At 37.8% G+C, this 25,731-nt stretch overlaps 1 protein-coding gene and 1 non-coding gene across 9 annotated transcripts in view; one reads left to right on the top strand and one right to left on the bottom strand.

Moving 5' to 3' along the window:
- The window catches only part of Tpk1 (thiamin pyrophosphokinase 1), a 372,724-nt gene that overhangs the window by 185,278 nt on the left and 161,715 nt on the right, over positions 1 to 25,731 (top strand). For 7 of the 8 annotated variants that reach the window (XM_017794791.2, XM_008854799.3, XM_029557020.1 and 4 more), the window contains one exon: positions 15,914 to 16,009. The exons of the other annotated variant lie outside the window; for it this stretch is intronic. In XM_017794791.2, the coding sequence (XP_017650280.1) occupies positions 15,914 to 16,009 (96 nt within the window). The remainder of the gene's footprint in view (positions 1 to 15,913; positions 16,010 to 25,731) is intronic. 8 annotated transcript variants of the gene reach the window in all.
- On the bottom strand, positions 2,973 to 3,075 carry LOC115067907. The gene has a single exon (XR_003847262.1). It is a non-coding gene; the product is annotated as a U6 spliceosomal RNA (small nuclear RNA).

Raw genomic sequence — 25,731 nt, 5'->3', positions numbered from 1 at the left:
TGATATATGGTATTGTTTAATTCAGATGTCTCTCTGTTAACTCTCTGCCCTGTTGACCTATCTAATGGAGACAGTAGGGTATTGATGTCCCCTACTATTAATGAGTTGGGATTAATCTGGGTCTTAGAGTCCTGTAGTATTGCTTTTATGAATTTGGTTGCACCAGAGTTCGGTGAATATATGCTCATGATTGTAATATCTTCTTGTTTTTTTTTGTTCCTTTGATCAGAATGAAGTAGCCCTCTTTGTCTCTTTTGGTTAGTTTTAGTTTAAAGTCTATTTTGTCAGATATTAGAATTTCAATACCTGGTTTTCTCTTAATTCTGTTCACATGGTATATTTTTTCCATCCTTTCACTTTAAGGTAGTGTCTGTCCTTGAAAGTGAGATGAGTTTCTTGCAGACAACAAAAAGATGGGTTTTGTTTCTTAATCTATTCACCTAGTCTGTGTCTTTTGACTGGGGAGTTCAATCCATTAATATTTAAAGTTATTAATGAAAGATATGTATTGAATCCTCTCATTTTTATTTCTGTTTACATTCTTGATATAGCTGTAATTTTCCACAGTTTTACCTGCTTTGAATTTCTTTCCACAATGCCTTTTGTATAGTCATTCCTTTCTTTAGGTCTTTGTATTGCTTCCAGAACTCTCTGAAGGGCTGGTTTTGTGGACATAAATTCCTTCAGCCTATATATGTCATGGAAGATATTCCTTTCCTCTTTAACTGTAATAGACATTTGGGCTGGGTATAGTAATCTGGTTCGGCATCTGTGATCATTTAAAACTGGGAATACTTTGGTCCAGGGTCTTTTGTCTTTCATAGTTTTCACTGAAAAGTCAGCTGTAATCCTAAGTTGTTTTTCTTTATAGTTCTATATGCTTCTTGTATTTGTATGGGCATGTCTTTATTTAATTTTGGGGTATTTTTTCCACGAACCTGTTGAAGATCTGGTCCGTGCCATTATCTTGGGATTCTTCTCCTTCCTGTGTGCCTGTGATTCGTAAGTTTGGTCTTTTTATGGTGGCACACAATTCCTGCATATTCCATTCTTGTGCTTTCTTAAATTTTTCATAATCTTCGCTTGGTCTAGTTCGTCCACTTTATCTTCCAGTCTTGATATTCTTTTTTCCATTTCATTCATTCTATTGGCAAGGCTTTCTCCTGTTGTTTCTAATTGGCTCATTGAGTGTTTCACTTCCTTCTTCATTTCAGCCTGAGTAGTCTTCAATATTTCTAGTTCTTTTCTGAATTCATTCAGAAGTTTATCCCTAGCTTCCTTCATTTCTTTGATTTCTTTTAGTTCTTTAAATTCACTGAATTTTTTATCATGTTTATAATTGTTTGAGGTCCCTGTCTTGCATTATCTCTAAGGCATTCTCATTGTACTCCTCTAGAGGCCTATTGGTATTTGGTGGGGATATGTTATTTTGGTTTTTCATGTTATTATTTTTTTCTCTGTGATTTTGACATGTGAATTTCTTTTGTAGTTTCTGATTCTTGTGTGAGACTCAAGCCTTCAAGTTTAGATCTGCTTCTTTTTTTAAACTTTATGTGCCTTTGTGGTTTACTTTTGGGGCATGAAAAGCTCGTAGGTTGGTCTAAGTTTCTGGTTCTCACTTTTATTTATTTATTTTTTTATCTTTTTGAGACAGGGTCTCTCTATAGTCCCAGCTGTCCTGAAACTCACTGTGTAGACCAGCGTGGCCTTGAACTCACTGAAATCCGCCTTCCTCTGCCTCAGGAGTGCTGGGATTAAAGGCATGCGCCAGCATGCCGAGCTTCTTTTTATTTTTTAAAATTATTTAATAACCATATACTTATAAGAAGCATTTCATTACATCAGTATTGACATATTCAATAAAAATTTTCTGATCTAGGATATATCTCTTACAAAATTGGCTGAACATTTTTAGGTTTACAGTTGAATTATTACAGTTATACAATATTGTACTCATTGTTACTTAGTATAAACCCTATAAGACATAAAATTAAATGAGGTTTTAACCTTTAAAAAAGATCTCCATTTCATTATTATTACAGTTTCATATAGAAAAATTCATTTTAATGCAATTGACATTAAGATGTTTGCACATGTGTTTCTAATCTCTATATATGAGATTATTGCTAGTCACAATCTGTTAGTTTCTGAGCTCCTTCACATCTGAGCATGGATGTAAAGTCATCAGGTTTCAGTGATAATGTTTTTCTTATCTACTAATTATTAAGGAGCAAATTTTTATGCTTTGAAGAATTATTTTTTAATCATTATACTTCTTAAAATTTTTAAAACTACATCATTAGAAGCTTTTCACTACACCTTTAACATATTCAGTAACACACTCTAGAGCGACAGTGTATCTCTTTCATAAGTGGGTGCAAGTTTCTAGGTTCACAATTGAATTAATATAGTTATATGTTATTGTTTTTTTTATTGGAATAGCCAGATTGCTTTTGTCTTCAGGAGTTTCACAGAGGCCCAAGTCAGATGAAGATCAGATACTCTCAGGCTTTCTCCTAAGGTCTGGATCCCTCCAAGAAAGATGTTGCCCTCAGGAGAGTTTGGGGGGTTGGACTTGCCTGGGAGCAGGGCCCAAGAAAGATGCTGGTCTGGGACAGCTGGTGGCTATGTCACCCAGAGATGCAAAGGGAGATGGGCAGGAAGAGGCCCTAAGGGCTCCTGGGGACTGCAGGGAGGAACTGGGTTGGTCTGGATGCAAAGGATCAGGATCCGGAAGCTGAGCGGTCAGCCCTTGTGTCCAGGAAAGAGTCTGGTGGGTTGTGCAGTCCAGGGAAGCAGAGGGAGGTGAGGGTGTGACCAGACCCAGAGGGCTCCTGGTGACTGCTAGAATGAGTTGGGTTCTTCTGGATGCAAGGAATCAGAAAGCAGTGGTAGTTCTGGACTGAGAGGTCAGCCCCAGTGTCCAGGAAAGAGGCTGGCAGGTTGTGCAGCCCAGGGAAGCAGAGGGATGTAAAAATATGGAACGCTGCATGAATTTGTCATCATTTCACAGGGGCCATGCCAATCTTCTCTGTATTGTTCCAATTTTAGTATACATGCTGCCGAAAGGAGCACTATAAGAAGGTTTTTTAAAGAGGCGTTAATGTCATGGCCATGACATTTTGCATGTCAGGTGACTGCAAGGAAGGTTGTGTCTAAAACATGGTTGTCTCAAAATGTGGTCTTCATGTCAGTCAGCATCTTCATCAGCAATGTGAGCTTGGGCAAGTTATATCATCTCTCAAAATTTATATCTGCATGACTTAAACTATGAGAATTACACTTACATTATTAAATTCTTGTGGGACTCGAACATAAGTCACACAGTAACTAATATATAACAAAGTGTAATCAGTGGCTATTTTTATTGTTAATGTATTGAGGAAGATAATTATCAGTTGGTCAGTTTTTAGATTGGATACATTTTGACATTATCTGAATTTTGCATTGAGTTAGGCCATATTTTCTTGAAAAAAATCTTAAGGTTTATTGAAAAGGCATTCGAATTTATTATCTTTGTATATAATTATGGTACATGGGAGACTATGTACAAGTCAATGGGAATAAATTCTCTGAGTATGCATGGTACCTTGGAGGAATTAGCAGTTTGGGATTTGTAACCTTATAAACTCAGTTCATAAAGTTACAGTAGATCTCTCAGAGCCCCATAAAGTGGTTTCAGGATAATTTGCTCAATTATTTTCTGTTCTGGATAGATAGATGGGCACTAAATGACTGACCTAAAATGAGGAAGCTAATAGCAAACTTGGAATGCTTTTACTTGCCTTAACTCCATGCCTCTTATTTTATGAGGACAAATCTCTTCTTGGATATAGGGCATGAAATAACAGTTAATATGTTATTACAGTTTTTTTTAAAGATCTGCTTTATTTCCCATTAAGGAGTTTTAGAGGAGTCAGCATCATCTAACCTGATAGGTTTTATATGTGCAAAATGGAAAACTCATTAACCTACATTAGTGAAATTATTGGCAAACAGTAAATTAAGTAATCAAGAATGACTATCTAATGGCTTTTGTATTGGTCTTTTGAAATTAAGTTTATTATTGGCACTCATTGTCTGGTAATATTTTATTTTAGTTGTCAGTGCATTAAAAATATTTTGGTAAACATCTAGAGACTATTCCTCAGCAATTAACAGTAACTGGTCAGCAGTATGAAGTGGGCTGCCTACGGCATGGCATCCGATGTCTATGTTGCTGTGAGAGGCAGGTCACCATGTGTGTATGACTGTGAGTGAGCTGTCTTACAGGGTCTCAGCAGCCACTTGACTGCATTTGAAGTCCTTTACAGAAGGATGAGGTGTGTCATTCAGAGATACATTTTTAAAGTTATGAAAACTCTTCAACCTATTAAATTCTTGATGTGGTGTGGTCATAAGAACCAGTTGTACACTCAGCACAGGTATCAGTTGGTAAATGAAAGCCCAGGGTGGCTCTAACATGTTTAAATGAATGAAAAAAAAGAAAAATAATATTTTATGACACATGAAAATCATTTGAAATTAATTTCAGAATGACTAGAACACAACTATTCCTCTTCATTTATTTAGAAACAGTTGAGTAATTGGGACAGGCCCTATGGTCACCAAAGCATATGAAGAGAATCACTTACTATCCCTTTCCAGAAAGTTTGCTGTTCCTCAGCCTTGAGAGATACTCTATCTCATGTGCCAGCCTTTTTCAATACTGGTTATTGAATGCTCAGTTCACTGCACAGCATGTGGGTGTTGTCAGCATATGTCTCTGTGACAGCATATGTGATAAAACACCCAAAAAAGGAGGAAAGCTTTATTTTGGTTCATGAATTCAGATAATTCAGTCCAAGGGCAGCTGGATCCATTGCTTCAGATCTGAGGAGAAGCAGAATTATAATGGTGGCCAGGGATAAGAGAGACAACAATAGGGACAGTCAGGAAGGAGATCTCCTTCTAGGTCCACACCCAGTGACATACTTCATCCCACTCAGCCCGACCTTCTAAAATTTCTGCCACCTCCCAAAATAGTACCATCACCTGGGGACCCAGGCTGTGACTCATGAGCCTGTGGGGGACATTCCACATTCAAACTCTAATGGTGGTGGAGTTTTTGATCTGGTGGAACAGAAGGAAACAGAATAACAGTGGGAACTGTTTGGGGTTCATGATGTAAAGTTAATATTTTAATAGTTTTAAGATTCAGTAATCATAAAAATTATTTTATTCTAATAAAACATTTTAATACTGATAGAATTTAATACTCGTTATAGACAATAACATTTATATATTAATAAAATTAGTTAAAATAATGATAAAGTTATTTGGCTAATTTAAGTATTGATCATAAACCTTAGTATTTGAATGTTTCAAGAGGGTATCTTTTATTGATTTTTTGCAAAGAAAAAGAGATTGCAGGGTACATATTCCTGAAAAGGACACCTGTATCAAACTTCTGCCTCCCAAGGCTCAGGGATCATTGCAGAAGAAGGAACAGAAAGAATATGAAGGCTAAAAGTGGTTAGATGACCCCAAGGAAACAGTTTGGACTTAAAAAAATCCATAAATATATCATGCTGAATATAAACCTACTCTTATTTTAGGTATTTTGAAATTTGCTGTTATTAGGATCAAATACTGCAAACATTTCTTTGTCAGTGGTGGGGAGTCAGTGCAGCTGTTATCCTTGTGGGACATCTGGAAACTAGTCATCAATAATTTTCTTGCTTTGCCTCTGATAATTGTTTGTTTCCTTATCTTTGGTGATCTTTTTCTTATAAACTAATTTAAAACTAATTGAAAAAAATCATGAATTGTTCATGGAGTACTTTATGCTGCAGTATTTGTTAACTTCTGCAAACATTTATTTCTCACCTTCCCCAACTGGATAATATCTCTGTGACCATGCATTTTACACCTTACTTAAATGCATATAAAACATCAAGATGATGCCACTGTAAGAATCAGAGGAAAATTATTATTTAATTTCTTCAGGGCAGAATATGTAAATATACCATCACTGTTGCTCTCCTGTGTTTGAATCATGTCCTGCTTTATCTGAGTTTATGTTTTAAAAAAACACAAAAATCCCTCAAGGAGAAGAATGGTTTTAATCCAGCCATCCTCTGTCCATCAAACTCCTTTTGACTGCCTGATAAACGCCCCTTTGATCCTATCCATTAAAATGGAGAAGTCAGTTCCCCGTGCATAAGGAGCACCATGTGTTGCCTGCTTCCTTCAAAGTCCCTTTTTCCTGAAATACCAGATTAGAATTTGCCAGATAATGAATTTTAGTTTGGTGGTGGAGTTGACTCTGAGGCCTCAATCTCCTGAGCATGCACGGACACTGAGCTACATTCCCAGTCCCAAGAAAAGAAGTTTTACCTTAAGTGTGATTTGCACCATTTTTTTTAAAGTTATTTTTCCCATGAGTGCACTATCTCAAATGTAAAATACTACCTCATTTAACTTAGCTTACCTCTTCTGTTCTTCAGAATACACTCAAATCTTATGAATTATTATGTTGACAATAAAACTAGCTTATTTGTAGTTTTTCAATCTTTCTGTGCCATTAATATTTGCTCTCTATTTTTGTTTCTTGGACTTTATGCCCTGTATCATTTCATATAAACCTACATTTTCTTGGCCATTGTGAATTATTACATCTTGCTATTTGATTTATTATACACTTTCTGATACAATCTGATTTCTTTTAGCCCAAGAGCCTTGCACATGCTAGGCAAGCAGTATACTGCTGACCTACATCCCTAGCGCTATGATCCGATTCTTAATGTTTCACCTTTTTAAAAAATATTTTATTTATTATTTTTATTGTATGTGTATGAGTATATTGCCTGCATGTATGTAAGTGCACTCATGTCATACAATGCCCATGGAGGTCAGAAAAGGGCGTTGGATTCTCCTAGAACTGGAGTCATGGAGAGCTGTTAGCCATCATGTGGTGCTGGGAATCAAACCTAGGTCCTCTGCAAGAGCAGCCAGTGCTCTTAACCACTGAGACAATTCTGTAGCCCAATATTTCACCTTTCTCGTCTTCAGTTACTCCTGAATGGAGAAGCAAATGTGGTCAATAGATAGTTATATGAGTGATGTCACTCACTGCAGTGTGGTGTTGTTGACATAATAGATTTTATTCCTCTACTGTGTAAAGTCCCCACCTTAAAATTTCACCTGTAAAAAGATTAAAAAGTAATGGTCTTGTGCTGTAATTTAGTGCATCCTGGGTTCAGTCTCTAGTTCTCCAAAGAAATAAAAAAAAACTTATTGAATAACTAAGTACACTGGGCTATATCATTTTTGGAAGGCAAGCTACAATCAGTGCCTCAAAGGATCATGTAATAGTTTTAAATTTTTATGTGAGTGTTTGGTTTCATATTAACTAAAACATAATTGTAGAAGACGCTTTCTCTCCTTGTGATCACAAAGGTATTCTTTCTAAAATACGTTTATTTATCTGTGTGTGTATGTGCATGCATGTGCACACACACATGCCATACTGTATGTGTGCAGATCAGAGGACAACATGGAGAAGTCAGTTTTCTCCTTTCACTATGTAAATTCCAGGGATGAAACTCAGGTAGTTAGGCTTGGCAGAAAGCTCCTTTACCTCCTAAGCCATCTCACTAACCCTGCAGAGGTATTCTTAAATCCTGTCTCTTCGTGTGTGTGTGTGTGTGTGTGTGTGTGTGTGTGTTTACGTGTGTATATGAAACATGCAAACTTAGTCCTAATTTCATTTAACATACAGGTATTTCTGCCAACCCTTTATGTCCAAGCATTTTGAGTAACCCTAGGGGTGGAACACTAAGATGTTAATTCTTTATGTTAAAATTACAGATGTTGTTATAAACTCCTATCTGTGATTAATTGAAGAAGGCTAAATATGATTGTAGTGACAACATTTTATTAGTATATGTTCATTACCCAAGATAACAAAGAACACTTCACTAAGAGACCAGTATATTGTATCTTTAGGGTCTTTGCCTGTCTGTTCCATATACCTACACCCAATGGAGTATTTATATTCCCATGATCACCAAATGTTCATAATAATCTAATTTTTAGATTTTAAATTCATGAATATTGACCCATATATGACAGGCAAAAAGCTAAACAATGACTTCCCATATGCCGCTTTCGTTTGTAGATACAGATAAAACAAGTGGAAGAAGTTATTAGGTGTCTTGTGCTTGAAACATAAATTGGTATTTTTGCATCTGTGGGAAGTCTAGTGGTAAGGATTCCTTATATTTGAAGTACTGGAAAGAAGTTGGCTGTAACATCACAAAATAAAAAGCTTTTATTGTTTCCTGTAACTGAGAATGACAGAGGTGTGCTCAGGTTCAGGTGAGGCTTGGGTGAGCCACTGGAATAATCTCCAGGCTCCTGGGCTCTCCTGCTTCTAGCTCCTTTTCTGGTTCCTGCACACATAGCAGTTCTCTTCCCGTTGGTCTGAATTATGCCATATGCTCATCAGTAAATCACTGTGGGTGGATGTTTAAATCTTGGCATCTTGTGGGTATCAAACTATGTCTGAGAAATACAGAGGACACAAATACCCAAGCTGGAACGCTGGGCCTCTTCTTTGACCTTTCTCTTCTTTCTTTTCTTTTCTCTCTTCTTTTTTAAAATAAAGCTCAAGAACTTAAAGAACTGAAAAATAAAATTTGATATATTCATATTTCATAATTGTTAGTCATTTCGGAGTTTAATTTTCATGTATATTGGCTAAATGCTTTCAGCACTGATGTAAGAATAACTTGTAGTTGGATGTCAGAACAGGGTACCAAAATAATCGCAGTGTACTTGTGTTCACTTAAAGAAGTGGGAAGGACCAAAGGGTGTGACAATAAAGTGTGACCTGGTTAGTGTTGAACTTGACATATTTCTTTTGTTGGTCTGCTTTTACAAGAATTACAAGAATACAAAGCTAAGAAGTCTGCTTAATGTTCTTTTGAATTGAGCTGGGTGTGGTGGCGCATGCCTTTAATCCCAGCACTTGGGAGGCAGATGCAGGCGGATCTCTGTGAGTTCAAGGCCAGCCTGGCCTACATAGCAAGTTCCTGGCCAGCTGGGGCTACAGGGAGACCCTGTCTCAAAAAGACCAAAATATAGAGAGATAGAGAGATACATAGATGATAGATAGATAGATAGATAGATAGATAGATAGATAGATAGATAGATAGACAGATGATAGATTCTTTTGAATTGGGGTGTCTTCTATTGATTGATTTACCCTATCAAGAGATTGAGATACCAGCCTGACTAAAGATCATTGACAGTTACATCTTTGAAAACTTTAAAATCATCAGTGCAAAACATAATTTTTTGGAAAAAACAAATATTCCATCTCCAGTGACATTAACCTGCCCAGGCATGTGCACTATTGGGAACACTGACTGCGTACTGTGTGCTGCTTGAGATGCTTAGAATATAGCACCAAAAAAGGCTTGAGATGTCCTTTGCCTCCAACAGAATGTACCTCCTAGTGGAAAGGGTCTATAAACAATGTACAGTATGTTAGGTGCTGTGGATAGGGTCTATAAACAGTGTACAGTATGTTAGGTGCTTACAGGTCCTGTACAGAGTCTGACAATACATAGGATGATGGAAGCAGAGAACGCTAAGTTCAAGCCTGGTCTGCTTGCAAAGAGAAACACAAGAAGCAACATTATTTAATAGGGTGGTGTGGTAAGTGTGATGATGATGGTACTGGAGTGATGGTGATCAGGGCACTCAGGAATGTTTTTACTGGTAGTGATATAGTGCTGGTTGTGGTGATAGTCAAGGTAATTCCAGGAATAGAGAAGCCCCAGCCATCTATCTCTTGATATCATTTTCTTTTGAGCAACTTCCTGCTTAGGTACCAACAAATGCATTTTCCCTATGCTCTTTACTTCCTAGTACTGTTAGCCTTTATTTTTCACATTTTCTTCACTTGTTAGCTTATTAATTCAGTAGATGTTAGATAACTAGTATGTTCAAGTATTATTAATGATTTAATGCCCTATGTTTATTTAATACCTCATACCTCATGGCAAATGAGAGTGTGTATATGTATTTACCTATAATTTTCTGTGAGTGATCCTAGTGTAGAACCTTCATGAAATATTTATAATCACCGTTTCCGTGTTCTAAGTTATTTCCCTTTCAGTTCTAATGCATCGTAACTATAGCTTTCATTGCATGATTTATCTATTTCCCAAAGCTTCATTACTTAAGGATGTTGCATAAGTTTCTTTGTGTACATCTACATATGAGTATTTCTTAGGTAGACATTTTGAGAACAACCACTTTGCTCATGAAACTAGGACCCATGCTATTTGAATGAAAAAATACAGGAACTTTGTGTTGTTGGTAAGTTCTTTGCCATGGAGACATAAATCATCTTGAATTATTTTCATTTTGCGGAAATCGCACTCTCATATTTGAAACAGTTTATAATACTTAATGCCAGCATTTTCTTAATAAAATGCCTTGCTTAGGAAAAATGTTATTTTCTAGATGTATGTTCATTTTACCTGATTTCTGTTGAGAATGTGTCCTGTAACATACTTCGAGCCTTCTTTCCTGGGGTTTCATTTTCTGTGCTTCAGTCAGTACAACTCAGTTGTGGTCCAAAATAGTAAATACAAAACTCCAGAAATAAACAACTCAGAGCTTTCATTAGGTGCCCTTAGGCATAGTGTCATGAAGTCTGACAATATCTGGGTCTGTGCTGTGTGGCACATGCATCATCCTTTCTCTAGCACATCCACAATGTGTACTTTAACTGCTACCTAATTAACATGTCAAGTGCTAAGGTGGTTGTTTGCAACCAGACCCTCTGTCGGAGCCTAATACAGTGCTATGGTACCTATGACACTCACTCTTCTCATCTCATCACATCTTCCCACACTGATGACAGACAGGCATCATGTCACTTCACCCTGACATGGGGAAAACTGTGAATCCATTACAGTGGGTTATTGAGAGGGACAGAGGCCATATTCCCATATTTCTATTTTACTATACTGTTACAGTCTGCTTGATCATTGGTCATTTTTAACCAGTTAATATGCTTAATTTATAAGTTAAACATTATTGTATAGGAAATATAATACATACTGCATTTGGTATTATCTATGCCTTTAGGCATTTACTAAATGTTTGTGGTAATGAGGAACTATTATTCAGATTCTGAAACTCTGAGCCAGATAGATTACTAAAGTTTGAAAAAGGGCATTGGGTTCACCTGCCTTATCATTGTTGTCCTGATAGGATTCTAGCAAGAGACTACCTCTCTATCACATCTGTGTCTCCTGAAACTAAGAGGGATAGTTTATACTACTTGATATCTATATCATAAATGATTTGGCAGTCAGAATCAGTGGAATGCATATGAGAAAATAACATGGTAGATGAATATTCTTTCAAATATAAGACCTTTCTATATTCCAGAATGTACAACTCAGATCAGTTTATAAGACAATAAAGGGGGGTCTAGAGAGATGACTCAGTGGTTCGGAACTTGCTGTTCTTCCAGAGGACCCAGGTTCAGTTCTCAGCACCCACGTGGTAGGTAACAACTGTCTGTAACTCCAGTTCAAGACCTGACACTGTCTTCTGGCCTTCACAGGCATTGCGTGCACATGATGCACTTACATACATGCAGACAAAATACCCCTACACATAAAAAAATAAAACTAATAAATAAAATATTTACATTTAGTGGTTTTACTATTGTATGCCATGGGGAGTTTCTGTTCTGGTCATGTCTAATTGGTGTTCTGTGTGCTTCTTGTATCTGTATAGGTATGTTTTTCCTCAATTTGGGGAAATTTCTCCTATCAACCTTTTGAAGATCTGGTCAATGACATTGACCTGAGATTTCTTTGCCTTCGTATATGCCTATGATGCATAAATTTGGTATTTTCATGGTGTCCTACATTTTTTGAGTATTCCATTCCTGTGTATTTTTATGAAAATTTTTCATAGTCTTTGCTTGAGCAGTCCAGTTCTTCAACTTTTCCATCCAGTCTTGGTATTCTGTTTTCCATTTCTTTAGCTCTGCTTGTGAGGCTTTCTTTTGTCATTTTAAATTGACTTACTGAGGTTTTCAATTCCATCTCATTTCACCTTGGGTTTTCTTCAATATTTCTTTCTATTTTGTGAATTCACTTTTCAAGAAATAAATAAAAATAAATAAATACCTTCAAAAGAAAAGAAAATCATCCAGCTAAAAAAATTCATGAAAGGAACTAAATAGAATTAAATCATTAAAATATTTAAGTAACAAAATTGCATATATGAATATTCAGTATGAAAGTGGAGCCACCTGCTGGCTCATAAAATAATACTTTGAGTCTTAAAAAAACTGAACTTTTTGAAAAAAGAAATTGATAGTAGTTAAAAGTTTCCATTCACAGAGTGGAGTCTTAAGATTATGTTTTTGGAAGGTTTGGTGTAGTTTGACTGACAATATATGTATTTATATCCAGAACAAATATTACAAACCTCTGATGAGAAACTCCTGTCTTTCTAATAGCTAAATTTCATGGCCTTTCTCTTTTCTAAGTTTTGGTATATTGAGTGTTTTGTCAGGGTCTTTTAAATAAAGAAGACACCACCCCAGTTGTGGGAGACAGGCTTGAGCCTAGGGTGAAAGTCTTACTGACATCCATACAGCAAGGGCCCGACCACTGGAGCCACAAGAAATGCCTTGTGACATTTGCTCCCATTGGCAGATCATGAGACTGATGCCTAGAGCTCACCACTCCCTAGTCACCACCCTTGAGATCCCAAATTGCCACACTTAGATATTGCAACAGTCAGGGTCATGTGGTTTCCAGGAATCTAGGCTCTGTAATCTGAAACCCAGTATGCTAATGAGGCATCCTACCTGCTATTCTGTGATAGGACATTGAGTCTGTTATGCTGCTAGGTCGCTAAGTCTGTTATGCTAATAAGGTATCCTACTTGCTGTACTGTGATAGGACGCTAAACCTGTTATGCTAATAAAGTATACTACTTGCTGTGCTGTGGTTGGACCACTACCCCTATATGAGCTTGTGCCTTCCTGCAATAAAGCAAACCCGTGTCACTGAACCTGGTCTTCTGTGTCTGAATGTGGCTCCGCTGACACAGTCTCCTCACCAGCCCTGGGGTCTGGGGTCAGGCAGAAGCAGCAAGGATTGGAGGCAGCACCAGGTGAGCAGAAGAGCGGCCTCAGCCCAGGGTGAGGAGAGGAGCAGCCTCGACGCCCATGAGAACGAAGGGCACTCGTGAGAACGGAGGAGCAGCCGCCGCTGGTGGTGACCACACCCAGTGAACATAGTCATTGCTCCAGGGCTTCCAAGTGCAGGAAGTTCCATTTTATTCTTTGTAATAAACAAGTATCTCTATAAAGTACAGGATAGAATTGCTAGGTAACTATGAAAGCATCTTATTCTTTCCTGTATTTCTCATCTTTAACCTTCTGCTTTTCCTCTCTTAGACATAGTGTGTTACTATAAGAGTCAAACCACAGTGAAATCTTCTTTATTTGGCCAAATCCCTGCTACTGCATTTTGGCTAAGATTTCATTTTGAAGGTCTTTTTAAGGTTAAAAGATGCCTTATTGGGGTGTTGGCACTGTCTGGAGTTTGAGTAACTTCATTTTTAATCTCTGATGAGATTTATTCACTTATACCCATGAAAATTCAAGGTGTTAGAGAGCTGTCAAACATTTCAACCAAGATTTCTAGAAGTTCTCAGTTTAGGTACTGGCTGGCTTTTCAGAGTTGGTAGTTCCTCTCCAAGTCTTGACCTAGACTTTTCCTGTGGGTCCCTTTCAAGTGGCGAGTAAGATATCCTATCCTTCATCATTTATATGAAGTGGCTTTTTATGAGGAGAGCCATTCTCACTGAGCACATTTAAGAAATAATATAGGATTTTTCCTCAAATATTTAAGAATTTGACCCTTTTCATGGAAGAAACCAGGTGTTTCTATTGATGACCTTGCTGACAATTACTGCTTAGCCAACTAGGTGTCAACAAGTCAATTTTGTCCTCCCTGAATCTAAATAATGTTGCAGTGTCTCTAGATTCTCTCCTGCTCAGTAGTCATTCTCTCTGTGGGTCTCTGCTGATTTTGTGATGATAACTTGAAAGGTTGACTGAGATCTATTAATCTATTGTTGCTATTTCTTTTGCCTCTTCCAGTTTATTTCCTTTAGTGTGATCATGTCCACTGTTGACATTTTAAAAAGAAAGATAATTTCCAGTTGTTGTCTGTGGCATGATTAGCATGAAGATGCTGTTCCAGCATACTGCCAACATACATTTCTATAAAGTTTTTATAAATGCATGTATGTTGAGAATACTTATTAGAATGTCTTCCTATGGCAATAAAACATAACTAATATATTTATTGACAACTGTGTAGCAGGCAGATATCAGCACTGGGAGCAATAAAGAAGGACACACAGCCCTCAGAGAACTTTCACTGTAACAGTATCCTGGTGGCAGCCTCATCTGTCATCCAGTAAAATGCCAGTATGACAAGCTTGCCTTCCGTAGTAGATATGTCCACTTTAGACCATTCACTTCTTTACATTCTTGCTTGGTGATTATAGAAAATCACATTGTTCTTTTAGGGTTAAGAAAGTATATGTCTATAATCTTGTAAAGATGACATATATGTCTTTTAAATCATAATATGTTTCTGAATGATGAGAAATTAATTTTTTCATCAATCACTCCATTGTAGAAAGTCATAAATTAATGATGCACAGGTTGAGTTTGACATATTTAAAGAGACTCTGAGGTTAAACAAAGAACTTTTAAATCTAGAATGGGTCTAAGGATAATTTAAGAGGCCATATGGATGTTTTAGATCCTTGAAAACTCTTTGAATGGCAACTTTATATAGTACATTATATTTAGCTTACTCAGCTGTTTGTCAGAGTCCAAGAACTGTTTCATTCCCATATTCAGAAGGTGAATTCCCCTGGTGGTCTGGTTTCATACATCTTTGCCTCTGTAGGATTTTGGACGAGAGGGTGTCCTTTCAAAAGGACAATGTCTTTAGCCTTCTAAAGTTAGAGCTCACAAGCTGACACTCCCCTGGAGTTCTCTGATGAATCTGCTTCTGTGTTTTGAAGATGGTATGATACTGTTATAAAGAAGGCCAAGAAGTTAGAATTTCACCCCATTACATCTGAAAGACAATTTAAGGCACATATGTGTGATGGAATAATTTGCTGCTGCTGTTCACATGGGGAAAGTAGGACTACTAAGGAATTTTATAGAACAACAGACCTGATTTTACCTAAAATATAAAATGTAATCATTAATTCAATATTAATGGTAGCTTTCTCAATCATGAAAAAAAAGTGAAGAAGTCTTCTTTAAGAAACCTAGAATTTAAGAAATACCTTCATTTTATTTTAGGTAATTTCGATGTGAACATAATTTATTGCACCTGTCCAAAGTCCTCACAGTAATATTGAATATTGTAACGTTAATATCTTTAAAAATTTGTACTTTTCTCAGGAAAATGGCTCCTACTTGAAGCAATATCACACAGTTCCTAACGCACCTTTTTCTGTGACATGAAATGGTATAAGTGCAGGGATACCGATTCTCAGGATCAAGGTCACATCTGCCTCAGAGGGTACATCTAACCATAGCTCTTGATAATGATTCTCAGGATCAAGGTCACATCTGCCTCAGAGGGTACATCTAACCATAGCTCTTGATAATGATTCTCAGGATCAAGGTCACATCTGCCTCAGAGGGTACATCTAACCATAGCTCTTGATACCAATTCTGATGATCGAGGTCACACCTGCCTCAGAGGGTCCATCTGACAATAGCCTTTGATTGTGTTCCTAGGCTGAAATCTTACTTTTAACTTCCTCTATCTTCGACACTTAGGGTTGTGAGCTTATTTCAACTCCTGACCAAGACGACACTGACTTCACCAAATGCCTTAAAGTGCTCCAAAAGAAGATAGAAGAGAAAGGCCTGCAGGTAAGGTGTGCACCCACCAGGAGGAGAAACTTATCATCAAGATATGAAAGATCCTATGTAGATTTTTTTACTTCTGTTATTTTTTAATTTCAACTGGGGTTTTTTGTGGGTATGAAGACTGAGCTGCAGGACATGAATGAGTGCATGGACATGAAAGGTCATAAATGCAAGCATTGTATAGTGGCAAGGTATAAATGCTGGAACTGAACCTTGTTACAGCACCTGAGAGCTCTCATCTTGCCCAAAGTGATTAGTGATTTGTCATTCCTAGTACATAATTGCCAGTTTAGAGCTACATGTGTTTATGTAATATTTCTGTTTAAATTTTAAATGTGGAAAACAGATAATACCCTTGATGTGGCCCATGAGCTATCATCACAAACTTTATGAAATAAAATATCACTTTTATTACTTTTAGCTAGAGAAGAATCTAGTGATTTGCATTTGTATATTCTTTAAAGTAATGATTTTCATCCATCACCCAAATGTTCAATTTAATTAGTTAGTGTACAAGCCTGTAATTCTTATATTTTTGGTACCTGTTGGACTGGTACCAAATTTGCTTTTAGGTATTTGATGAGCATCTAGAAGATTATTGAAGCACTGAATAATACATTTCTGTTGTTTGGTCTAACAAGGGCAGTAAGCTAAGATGCATAATCAGTTGTATAACTGTATACCAAGGAAAACACCCTTGTATATTAAAATGCTCTTGACAGCACTAGTCTCAGGAAACAAGAGTCAACCCCACATCATTTCTAGTGCAGTTGGGCACCCTCCGGCCACAGCTTGGGCAGTTGCTTACTTTGTTCCCTTGACTTACATTAATGTGCTTTGTCTTCGGACTGCTTCCTTGACACCGGCAACCACCACCGGGAGCCTTGTGCCCATCTCAGCACAGACGAAGGATGGGGGCTGTCTCATTGTTTCCTGCCATCACCAGAACCTTTCCATAATCCGCTCCTGAATGGATTTTCCAAAGAGGATGAGTGCACCCTTCCTCTTTTAGAGAGAATGAGGATTAGGTTCAGTCCACATGGATGACTTATTTAAAGCACATGGTGAATATACATCTGTCAGGATGGTATCTCTGGGAGAGAAACCATTCTAATAAGAATTGAATCCACAGTAATAAATTTCCTCCAAGATTTACTCTAGTATATATTTTCTAAGTTGGGGTAGTAAATCCTTTTCTCTCTTTAAAGAAAAACCTTGTAAACTATCATAATCGGCAAGTAACTCAATGTGCAGACACAACAAAAGTAATTGAGTGAAATTCTCATCTCTGGTGTAGCTTTGCTGAACCCTACCAAATGCTTCATGTTATTTCCAACAATACATTGCTATAATTAAATACTTGTTTAGTAAAAGCAGAAAACAGCCAATTGAGAGCTATCTATTTTATCCAGATATAGCTGATTTTGAGTATATTAGGGGAAAAATGTGAATCTTTGCGACTGTTTTGATTTTCCAACAACTTCTGAAAGTATTAAAAAGTAGGAATGCAATTATGTGAGTCCAATATTTCATGTGAAATTGATAGTATCCATAATACAGAATTAAATCAGTGACTCTCAAACAATCATATCTCAGCTCAACTAGACCCCTAGGGAAAGCCTCAGACTGGGTTGGGTGAAAAGAATGATCTAGGAAAAACTCCTATGAAACTTCCAAACAACAACAAAATTTTAGTACAATGGATGTGACTAATCAGCAAGGAGTTTTGAATCGGTGTGCACTGTGGAGGATGAGTGCCAGCACTCTTAGCACTGACCTTGTGCTCCAGCTGTGTCTACTCACAGTTCTGCAAGGGTGGAGAGGCATGGGCTTGGCTCAGGGGCTCTCCAGGAAGTACCTGGAGTCCATGTGCCTCATGCTGAAGGGGTTGGGGCTGGGTGACGGCACCTTGAGCTTTTACTTGGAGAAGAATGCCACAGTACTCACTGTGGTGGCCATGGCCTTTTGGAATATTCTGAGTTTGCATCCTATAGCACTGATATGCATTATTCTTGCTCCTTGCCCTAAAATTCTGCCACATTCTTACACCTCAGCCTCCAAGACTTTCTACATTTGTCCCTTTGCTTAGAATCCTGCTTTTTGTTTGTTCTCTCTCCTTGCCTAGACCTACACGACTGACAGCCAGGCTTTACTTAATGATCACTTGGGTTACATTTTGCCATTCCTCACGTCCATATGCCCCATTATTTCTGCTTTCGGCCAGGCACTTTACACCATTTAGTTAATTATTGCTAATTATTTACATGAAGTTTTTCTTCCTACTTTACTACTGTACATCCCAGAAATCTGAGGTCAGATATATGCATTGGAGACTAAATGGAAGTTCTTTGGGCAAAGAGGTACTCAGTGAATATTTGGTCTGTTCTATATTTTGTGATCACACAAGACAGCACTCTGACAAGCAAATAGGAGGTCAGTGCCAAAGGGGGGAAGACAGTTATAAGAAGTGCTGCAGTGTGTAGAAGAGCAGGTAACTCAGCGAAGGTGGCCAGGCACCACCTCCATCCCCAAGTAGGCCCAAGAATTCATAGACATAAGCTAGGTCAATAGGAGAAAAACATCCACATTTACTTAGCATAAATTTTACATACCACGAGGATCATTGTAAAGATATGAAGCCCCAAAATAGCACTTAGAGCTAGGTACTTAAATATTGGATTCACAAAAAGCATTCAATTGTGGAGAAGAAGCTAAATTCTGCACACAGACCGAAAGACAACAGTTATTTTAACCAGCTCTGTATGGATCTCTTTTGGTCTTGTCTCCTCATCTTTGGAGACAAAACATCCATGTGGGCGCTGCATATCTGCTTTCATGAGGCTGTGTGGATGTCTGAGATCTTTTTGTAAGGCTCTTTTTAGGTGCTTATAGTTTCAATAGTCAACATGCTAGCATCAACATGCTAGTGCAGTATACGTTGGGATGGCTTATTGTTAAGTCTCTCAGTAATGTGAGGGGCTTATAATGGGGAATATGATGATTTGTGGGTGTTTTAAAAAGCATAGTTAGAGACCTGAGGAGATGACTCCAGTGGCTGTGCAAGCACGAAGACCTGAATTTCAATCCCTGATTCCACATAAAATCAAGGCATAGTGGCATGTGCCTGTAATCCCAGTACTAGAGAGGCAGAGACAGGAGAATCCAGGGACTTTCTGGCCTGCTAGCCTAGCTAAATCCATGAGTTCCAGGTTCAGTGAGAAACCTTCTCTCAAAAAATAAGATGGACATGAAACAAGGGGTAAAGAAGACAACAGTGAGTATCTCAGTTCTCATTAATGCAGCTCCCTCATGCAGCTGAGGGCTAGGAACACAAAAGGTCACAGTGGCCAAAATATCAAGATGAAGAGTCTTCAGAATGGTGGTCCTTGGACAGGACTCCTGTGTTAAACTACACCCACCCATGGCTCAGGGACCATTGCTGAAGAGGAGGGAGAAAGGTTGTAAGGGCCAGGGAGGAGGTACATGACCGTATGGAAACAGTCTCTTGGCACCTCACTCATATGAACCTACAGCAATGGTGTCAGCATGCACAGGACCCATGAAAACTCAGACAGACAAAAACCTACCTTAGAACTGGAGAAATGGACAACTGATCCCAATTTTAGCTGAAGAAATATTGACAACTGATTACTGCTAGGTGAGGAAGAGATACTCTTCCTAAAGTGAGAGATGCTAGATAGGCTGACTAGACCTCAGTAGATGAACTTGCACAGAGGGACATCTGGGAACACTAACTTGACACAATATGCCTTAAGACAAATGACAGAATGTATGAATTCCACTGGGAGGGGGCTATAACAGGGTGCCAGTGGGGAAGGGGGTATCAAGATAATTAAGACTGACTGAGATGTTCTGTATGAAATACGCAAATATTCAATAAAAAAAATAAGATGGATAGTGATTGAGAGATACCTCACTTCAAATTCTGGTCTCCAAACACATGCAAGCAAGCATACACACACACACACACATGCACACACACACACATGCACGCACGCGCACACATGCACACACAGATAAAGTGAAGGCTACGTTGTTCACAGTGAAAATGTCTGCAGGTAGCTCCCGTTTAAGCTGAAGAGCAGAGGTAGCAGTCTGCCTTCATCTGTGCTCGTTTGCTGCAGTTTCAGTCCTTCCTGGTCAAGCGCAGTCTGAAAATATTAAGTTGAGAATTCCCGAGATCAGTTATTCGTAGGTCTTTACATATTGTACCTCTGTGAGTATATGAATCAAACTGTGTTTTGTCCACTCCTCTGTGGGTACATGACTTGTCTCTCAGCCCAGGGCTTCCATGTATGCTACTCTCTCATTAGTCACTGCTTGCTGTTTTACTTATTAGCTTGACAGACACAGGATCACAGGGCTTGCTTCATTTAAGTGGCCCTATGTCATCGCCTCACAACATTTCACAGAGCCTCCATTATTCCTTTCCTTCATCTCACCACATAGGCATATTATTTTCACATTGCCATAACAAGAAAAATGGTTGATTCCATGCAATTACATATTTTGAGGCAGAAACCACATTCACAGAGCCTTCTCTCCAGTAATACTGCTATGATTGTCCGATTTTATTATTGGTTACTATTAAATTATCATGTATTAAATTTGAAGAAATAAAGTTTCTATGAAGTTCCATTGGATTGTGCATTTAACCTAGAAGTACAGCATTGCATTTGATTTGGTAAAATAGCAGGAGGTAAACAACATTAGAAAGGAAAATAGCACAATATTCCTTTCCACCCACCCTCCCACCCCAGCATGAGATCATGATGGCTTTTAATAAATTTCTTCCTAAAATATGTATAAGCTATAGCAAAAAATCCTTTATGCTTCTCTTCATCCTAATAAAGCCTACAATTTTTTTCTATGTGGTTTCTTTCTAATTAAGCTATAAAAGTAAATTTGTCATCAAATTATAATGTGAAGTAAAAGATCCTACTACAAAATAAATTTTTAATTATAATGTAGATAAAAAAGTGCCATGTGTACTTTAACTAGGACCTGTGCTGTGCAACATACAAAAACTTTGTTAAATTCGGATTAAATTTTGTTCTCAGCCTAAAAGAGTAAATTCTTTAGAATGGAAGATTAACAAACGAAAACTCCTCATGAATTATCTTTATTTATTTCAAACCCAATTGCCCTCTGGTCCTCTTCTTCTACAAAGGGTTCTCTGATTCATGTGACTTTGTAGTGCTGTGCTTTCATGATGCCAAATCTTTATCTGTAACTGAGTCATGAATGAAATATCATCTTGATGCCATCTGATAGGACCCAGTCTTTAAAGAACACATTTTCTATTGCTATGCTAAACACTTGAGATCTGAACTGTGACTTTCAGAGGGAAACATTGAAAGCTATGTACATGAAAGGTAAAAGGTGAGGTCATATTCTTAGCATGAGACAGAGCTGAGTGTGCTATGTAAGACCCTGATAGTGTGAAATGTCTTCTTAAGGTGCTCGCCAGTCTCATATGACAGTAGACTCAGGCACTTCAGTTGCTACATGTATTTGTTTTGTTTGAGATAGGATTTCATCATTCTGCAGCCCAGGCTGAACTGTAACTGACTATGTAGCTCAGGCTAGTCTCAAACACAAAGCAGTCCTCTTACCTTAGCTTCTTGAGTGCTGAGATTACAGTTATGAACCACTATGCCTGGCATTCTCTCTCCCCCCTTCGTCCTCTTATTTTTTGAGACAAGGTCTCACTTTATAGCCCAAGTTGACTTGGAACCAGTTGCTTACACTTTAAACATAAACTTAATATTAAACAAAAATTAAGCAAATTTTGCAATTAATTTGTATCTTCTTTTCTAGAGATTTGACCCCATATTAGTATTATGGGCTAAACTCCAGAACACTTTAGCTTCTCTTTAACGTATTGCTCTTTAAGCCATTTTTAAATAAAATAACAAAGGATACTGACTAGGTACTGTGAAGGAGAACATGTGACTTACATTTTCCATATTTGCCTATGAATATTAATGACTGCAAGTTAAATGTTATGAAAAACGTAGGCTTCTGTATCACTAAGTTCCTGTTTTATTTTCTCAGTGACCTGAGTAAATTCTAAATTGTGAGTTTTGAGTTGGGATGATTTCTGTGTTATTTAATCATGTGTAAATTGGAGTTCTCCACAGCCATGAGGCCTATGTTAGGAATTTTGGGTTGTGCTTCTCTCTGATGCTTCCTTGGCATTTTTCAGGTGGACACATCGCATTGCACATACATCAGCAATTGCTGTGGGTTGTAGACTAGTTTCAGCCACTAATTACCAGTATTGGATTTAGGCAGACATTATTTTTCCTAATGCTTTTATTTTGTGTACATTGTAAATATCTGTTGCTCATCATTTGAAAGACAAATTTAAGACCACTCCTGACTGGACTCAGCATTCATCAGTCTGAGAAAATCTTGAAATCTTGCTGGTAACATTGCAGGAGGAAACATGAGGGAGGGATGCCCAGGAGCCATCCTCACAGACCCAACTGCCTCCACATGGCTCTTCAGATGAACCAATGCCTGCAGCTAGATCTAAAGCAAAATGTAGTGTGGGGTGGGGCATAAAATTCTAAAATGTAAAGATGTTAATTTGTAGTAATGAGGCCTTACAGTATCCTCTTAATGAAATGAAGAAAGGAACATAAGTACCAATCATTCATGTTGATAGAACATAACCACATTGAAGTATGGAGAGGAGAAAGTATTTTAGACTTTGTCCCTAAAGTCCCTAACTCCAATTTAACCTTTAAGAAAAATCCTAGAACCCTAGATGGAAGGCTATTTTTATAAAATATCTGACTGGTATTTTCACAGACATGAAAAACAGAAAAATTGAGAAATTAGCACAAATCAGAAGACCCAGGAAACGTGACAGACAAAAACCAATGGAGTATCCTGGTTTGTATTCTGAAATGGAAAAGTTACATTAGTGGCCTGGTGGTAAAATGCACATCTGTTAGTGGCGAGCAGTCTTAAAACTAGTGACCAGGGTTCTGTGATTGAAAAGATGTTATCAGTACAGAAAACTGGGTAAAGTCCATACTCCACTGTCTGTGACAGCTCGGCAAATCTAGAATCATTTCAGAGTAGAAAGTTTACTCAAAGAAATAGATTCTGTTCCAAATTTTCTGCTTACATAAAACTACAGCAAGAGTTTCATGACACAACTCACAGTACTAGAGAAGAAAGCAAGTGCTTCTTAGATACAGGCAAACCAGCAATGCCGCTTATGGGTTCTCTTGCCTTTGAATGGCACCCTCAGAGGGTCTCTAATTGTGATTCTCTGCTGCATGCTTAGACAACTCTTTTAAATGAAAACCCTGCTAGAAAATGTTAGCTTGAGACTTGGTGGCATTTAAACTGCAGGAACAGCCCAGGACTTGGCTTTTCTGTGTTCCCAAGGGACATTTTCACAATACAGTGGGACTCAGTCACAAATAGAATGGGTCCATGATGTGTTGTGAACTGGATGGACTAGAGAAGGACTCGCTGTTCATTTCTTCATCCTGTACTTGCCTGGTTACCTCTTCACATTCTTCATCCCCTCCTTCCACCCAGGTCTCTGTGTTGGCATTCCATTGTACTGGCCTTCTTTGCCTTCTCTCCCTCTGTTACCACTTTTGCACCCTTATCTCCCTAATTCACACCTTTAATCCAGAATTCCAAACTCATATTTCTTTCAGCAACCTGAAAGGCCAGGGGAACTTCAAATCTGTGTATAAGCAAAATTCATCACCTTGCTCACAAAATCTCATTTCTTTAATCTCACTTAATGCCATTGCCATCCATCCACCTATATATACCTTGAAATAACCTTATATACTTTACCTCCCCCATGATTAATCTCCTGTTTGAAATTCTTCAGGCTTCCCTCTCCTCTCTTACACCCAGTTGTTTTTTTTCTTTTCCATCTTAATGCTATCTTATTAGTAGATTCTGTTCATGTCTAACCTGGGTTATTGGGTTATTTTGTTAGTTTTTGTTTACTCTCTTTAGACTTTCCTCATACTGAAATTGTATGCTGTAAATTAAATCTGAAACTGCTTTAAATCATTTACTGCTGTGTTTTCAGTGAATATTTGGTCAATGCGTACATATATTTTCAGTAGCATCAGCAGCGAGTCCAAGGATGCTGTGCCCAACATCCACTAGCAGGCACAGCTCTCTGGGACTCTTCTCTGTAGCCTTCATGTGCCGCAAACTTATGGCTAGATTCTCTAGCATCCTGCTCATGTCCACCACATGTAAAAATAGCAATCTTACCTCTGAGCACTGTAACTAGAATGTATGTGTCCAAGTGCTTGGGATATATTTGGCATTCCTTTTAGCTATGTGATAGCAAACATCTATTTAACTGTAAATCTTCATTTTTTTACCTGTCAAATATTAATATTAGCTTACCTTATAGCACAGATTTAGGAAACTCATGCCTTCAAATAGCCTCCATTGTAATACCAGAGTCATGGGTACCCATGGAACAACTTTGATTGTGGTAAATGCTGTGCCTCACCTTCAGAATCGTTCCAGCTTTGCTTCTTGATTGATTGCTCATCATTGTTTGTTTAGAGCCTGGGTCACTTTGACTCTTTCACTTTTCTTTTGAGGAAAATGGAATGATAGATATTCTCTGGAATGAAAGTGCAGCTCATATTGACAAGGCCTCCCATGGCCCTCACCTCCTTCCTAATCCACTCACTCAGTTATCCTTATACCCTTTCTTCCTCTGTGTGTCTCCCTAGCACTGTGCCATCTAATGTACTATATACATTTCAGACATTTTTTTTCTATTATATCTTTACATGCTACAATGCTGGCTTCACATAAACAGGGAATCATGCCTGCTTGTTCCCTGTTAGTTCCCCAGCACCGAAAACATTACCTAAAAGTAAATATTTATAAAATTAATAAACTTGTGCAACTTTGGAAGAATTTTGTTGTAGCAAACCTTTCTTATCAAATATTTGTAAATTGTATCTATTTTAATCTTTTAATTTTAAAAGCTTATTCCATTGCTACAAATATTATCCCATTATACCTTAAAGTGCTTGTTTTAGCAGTACCTAGGAGCCACTACACCATCCACTGTTGTAGTAGTTTGTACATTGTATGATTGTGCCATATATATGCTATTCATGATGATTATTTTGTCTTCTATAACTTTGATAGCTTGTATTTTGTATGCAATTTAAAAATTCTTGTAATACTTTCATTTCCTTAATGAGTATAATTTCTGTAACTGGCTTCTCTTACCCATGTTCTAAGTTACTTGCAATAGTTAAAAAAAATGAGAATGTATGGCTTGTTCCATGAGTATTGCCATTATGAACTTAATGGCAATAAATCTTGACAGCTTTCTTGAAGAAATAATGACAGCAGTACTCTGCCGCTCCAACATCAACCCATAGCCTAGGCCATGTAAACTTCCATGAAAATTTTTGCTACCTTTCTTCCTTGGGCCTGTCTACCTCAAAGGAAAGGTAATTAAAAAAAAATTATTTGCTGTTTGTCAAGTAACTTTTAGTTATATATATGTGTGCTCTTATGAAATTATATTGGCCCCTTTAATCTTTGGTTATACTTCCCTTTTGGGTGTTTAAGAACATACCATTGGACCAGATAAACTGATTTGTTTTCACTCTTGAGGTCATTAGAGGATCTGTTCCTCAGGGGTCCCGTGGGCTTGGGAGGAGCCCCTGGCT

Source organism: Nannospalax galili, unplaced genomic scaffold (genome assembly GCF_000622305.1).
Source record: "Nannospalax galili isolate Female #2095 unplaced genomic scaffold, S.galili_v1.0 scaffold1907, whole genome shotgun sequence".
In the NCBI taxonomy this organism is placed as follows: domain Eukaryota; kingdom Metazoa; phylum Chordata; class Mammalia; order Rodentia; family Spalacidae; genus Nannospalax; species Nannospalax galili.
The sequence above is the reverse complement of the archived record's forward strand: the minus strand, read 5'-3'. Positions and strand labels throughout refer to the sequence as shown.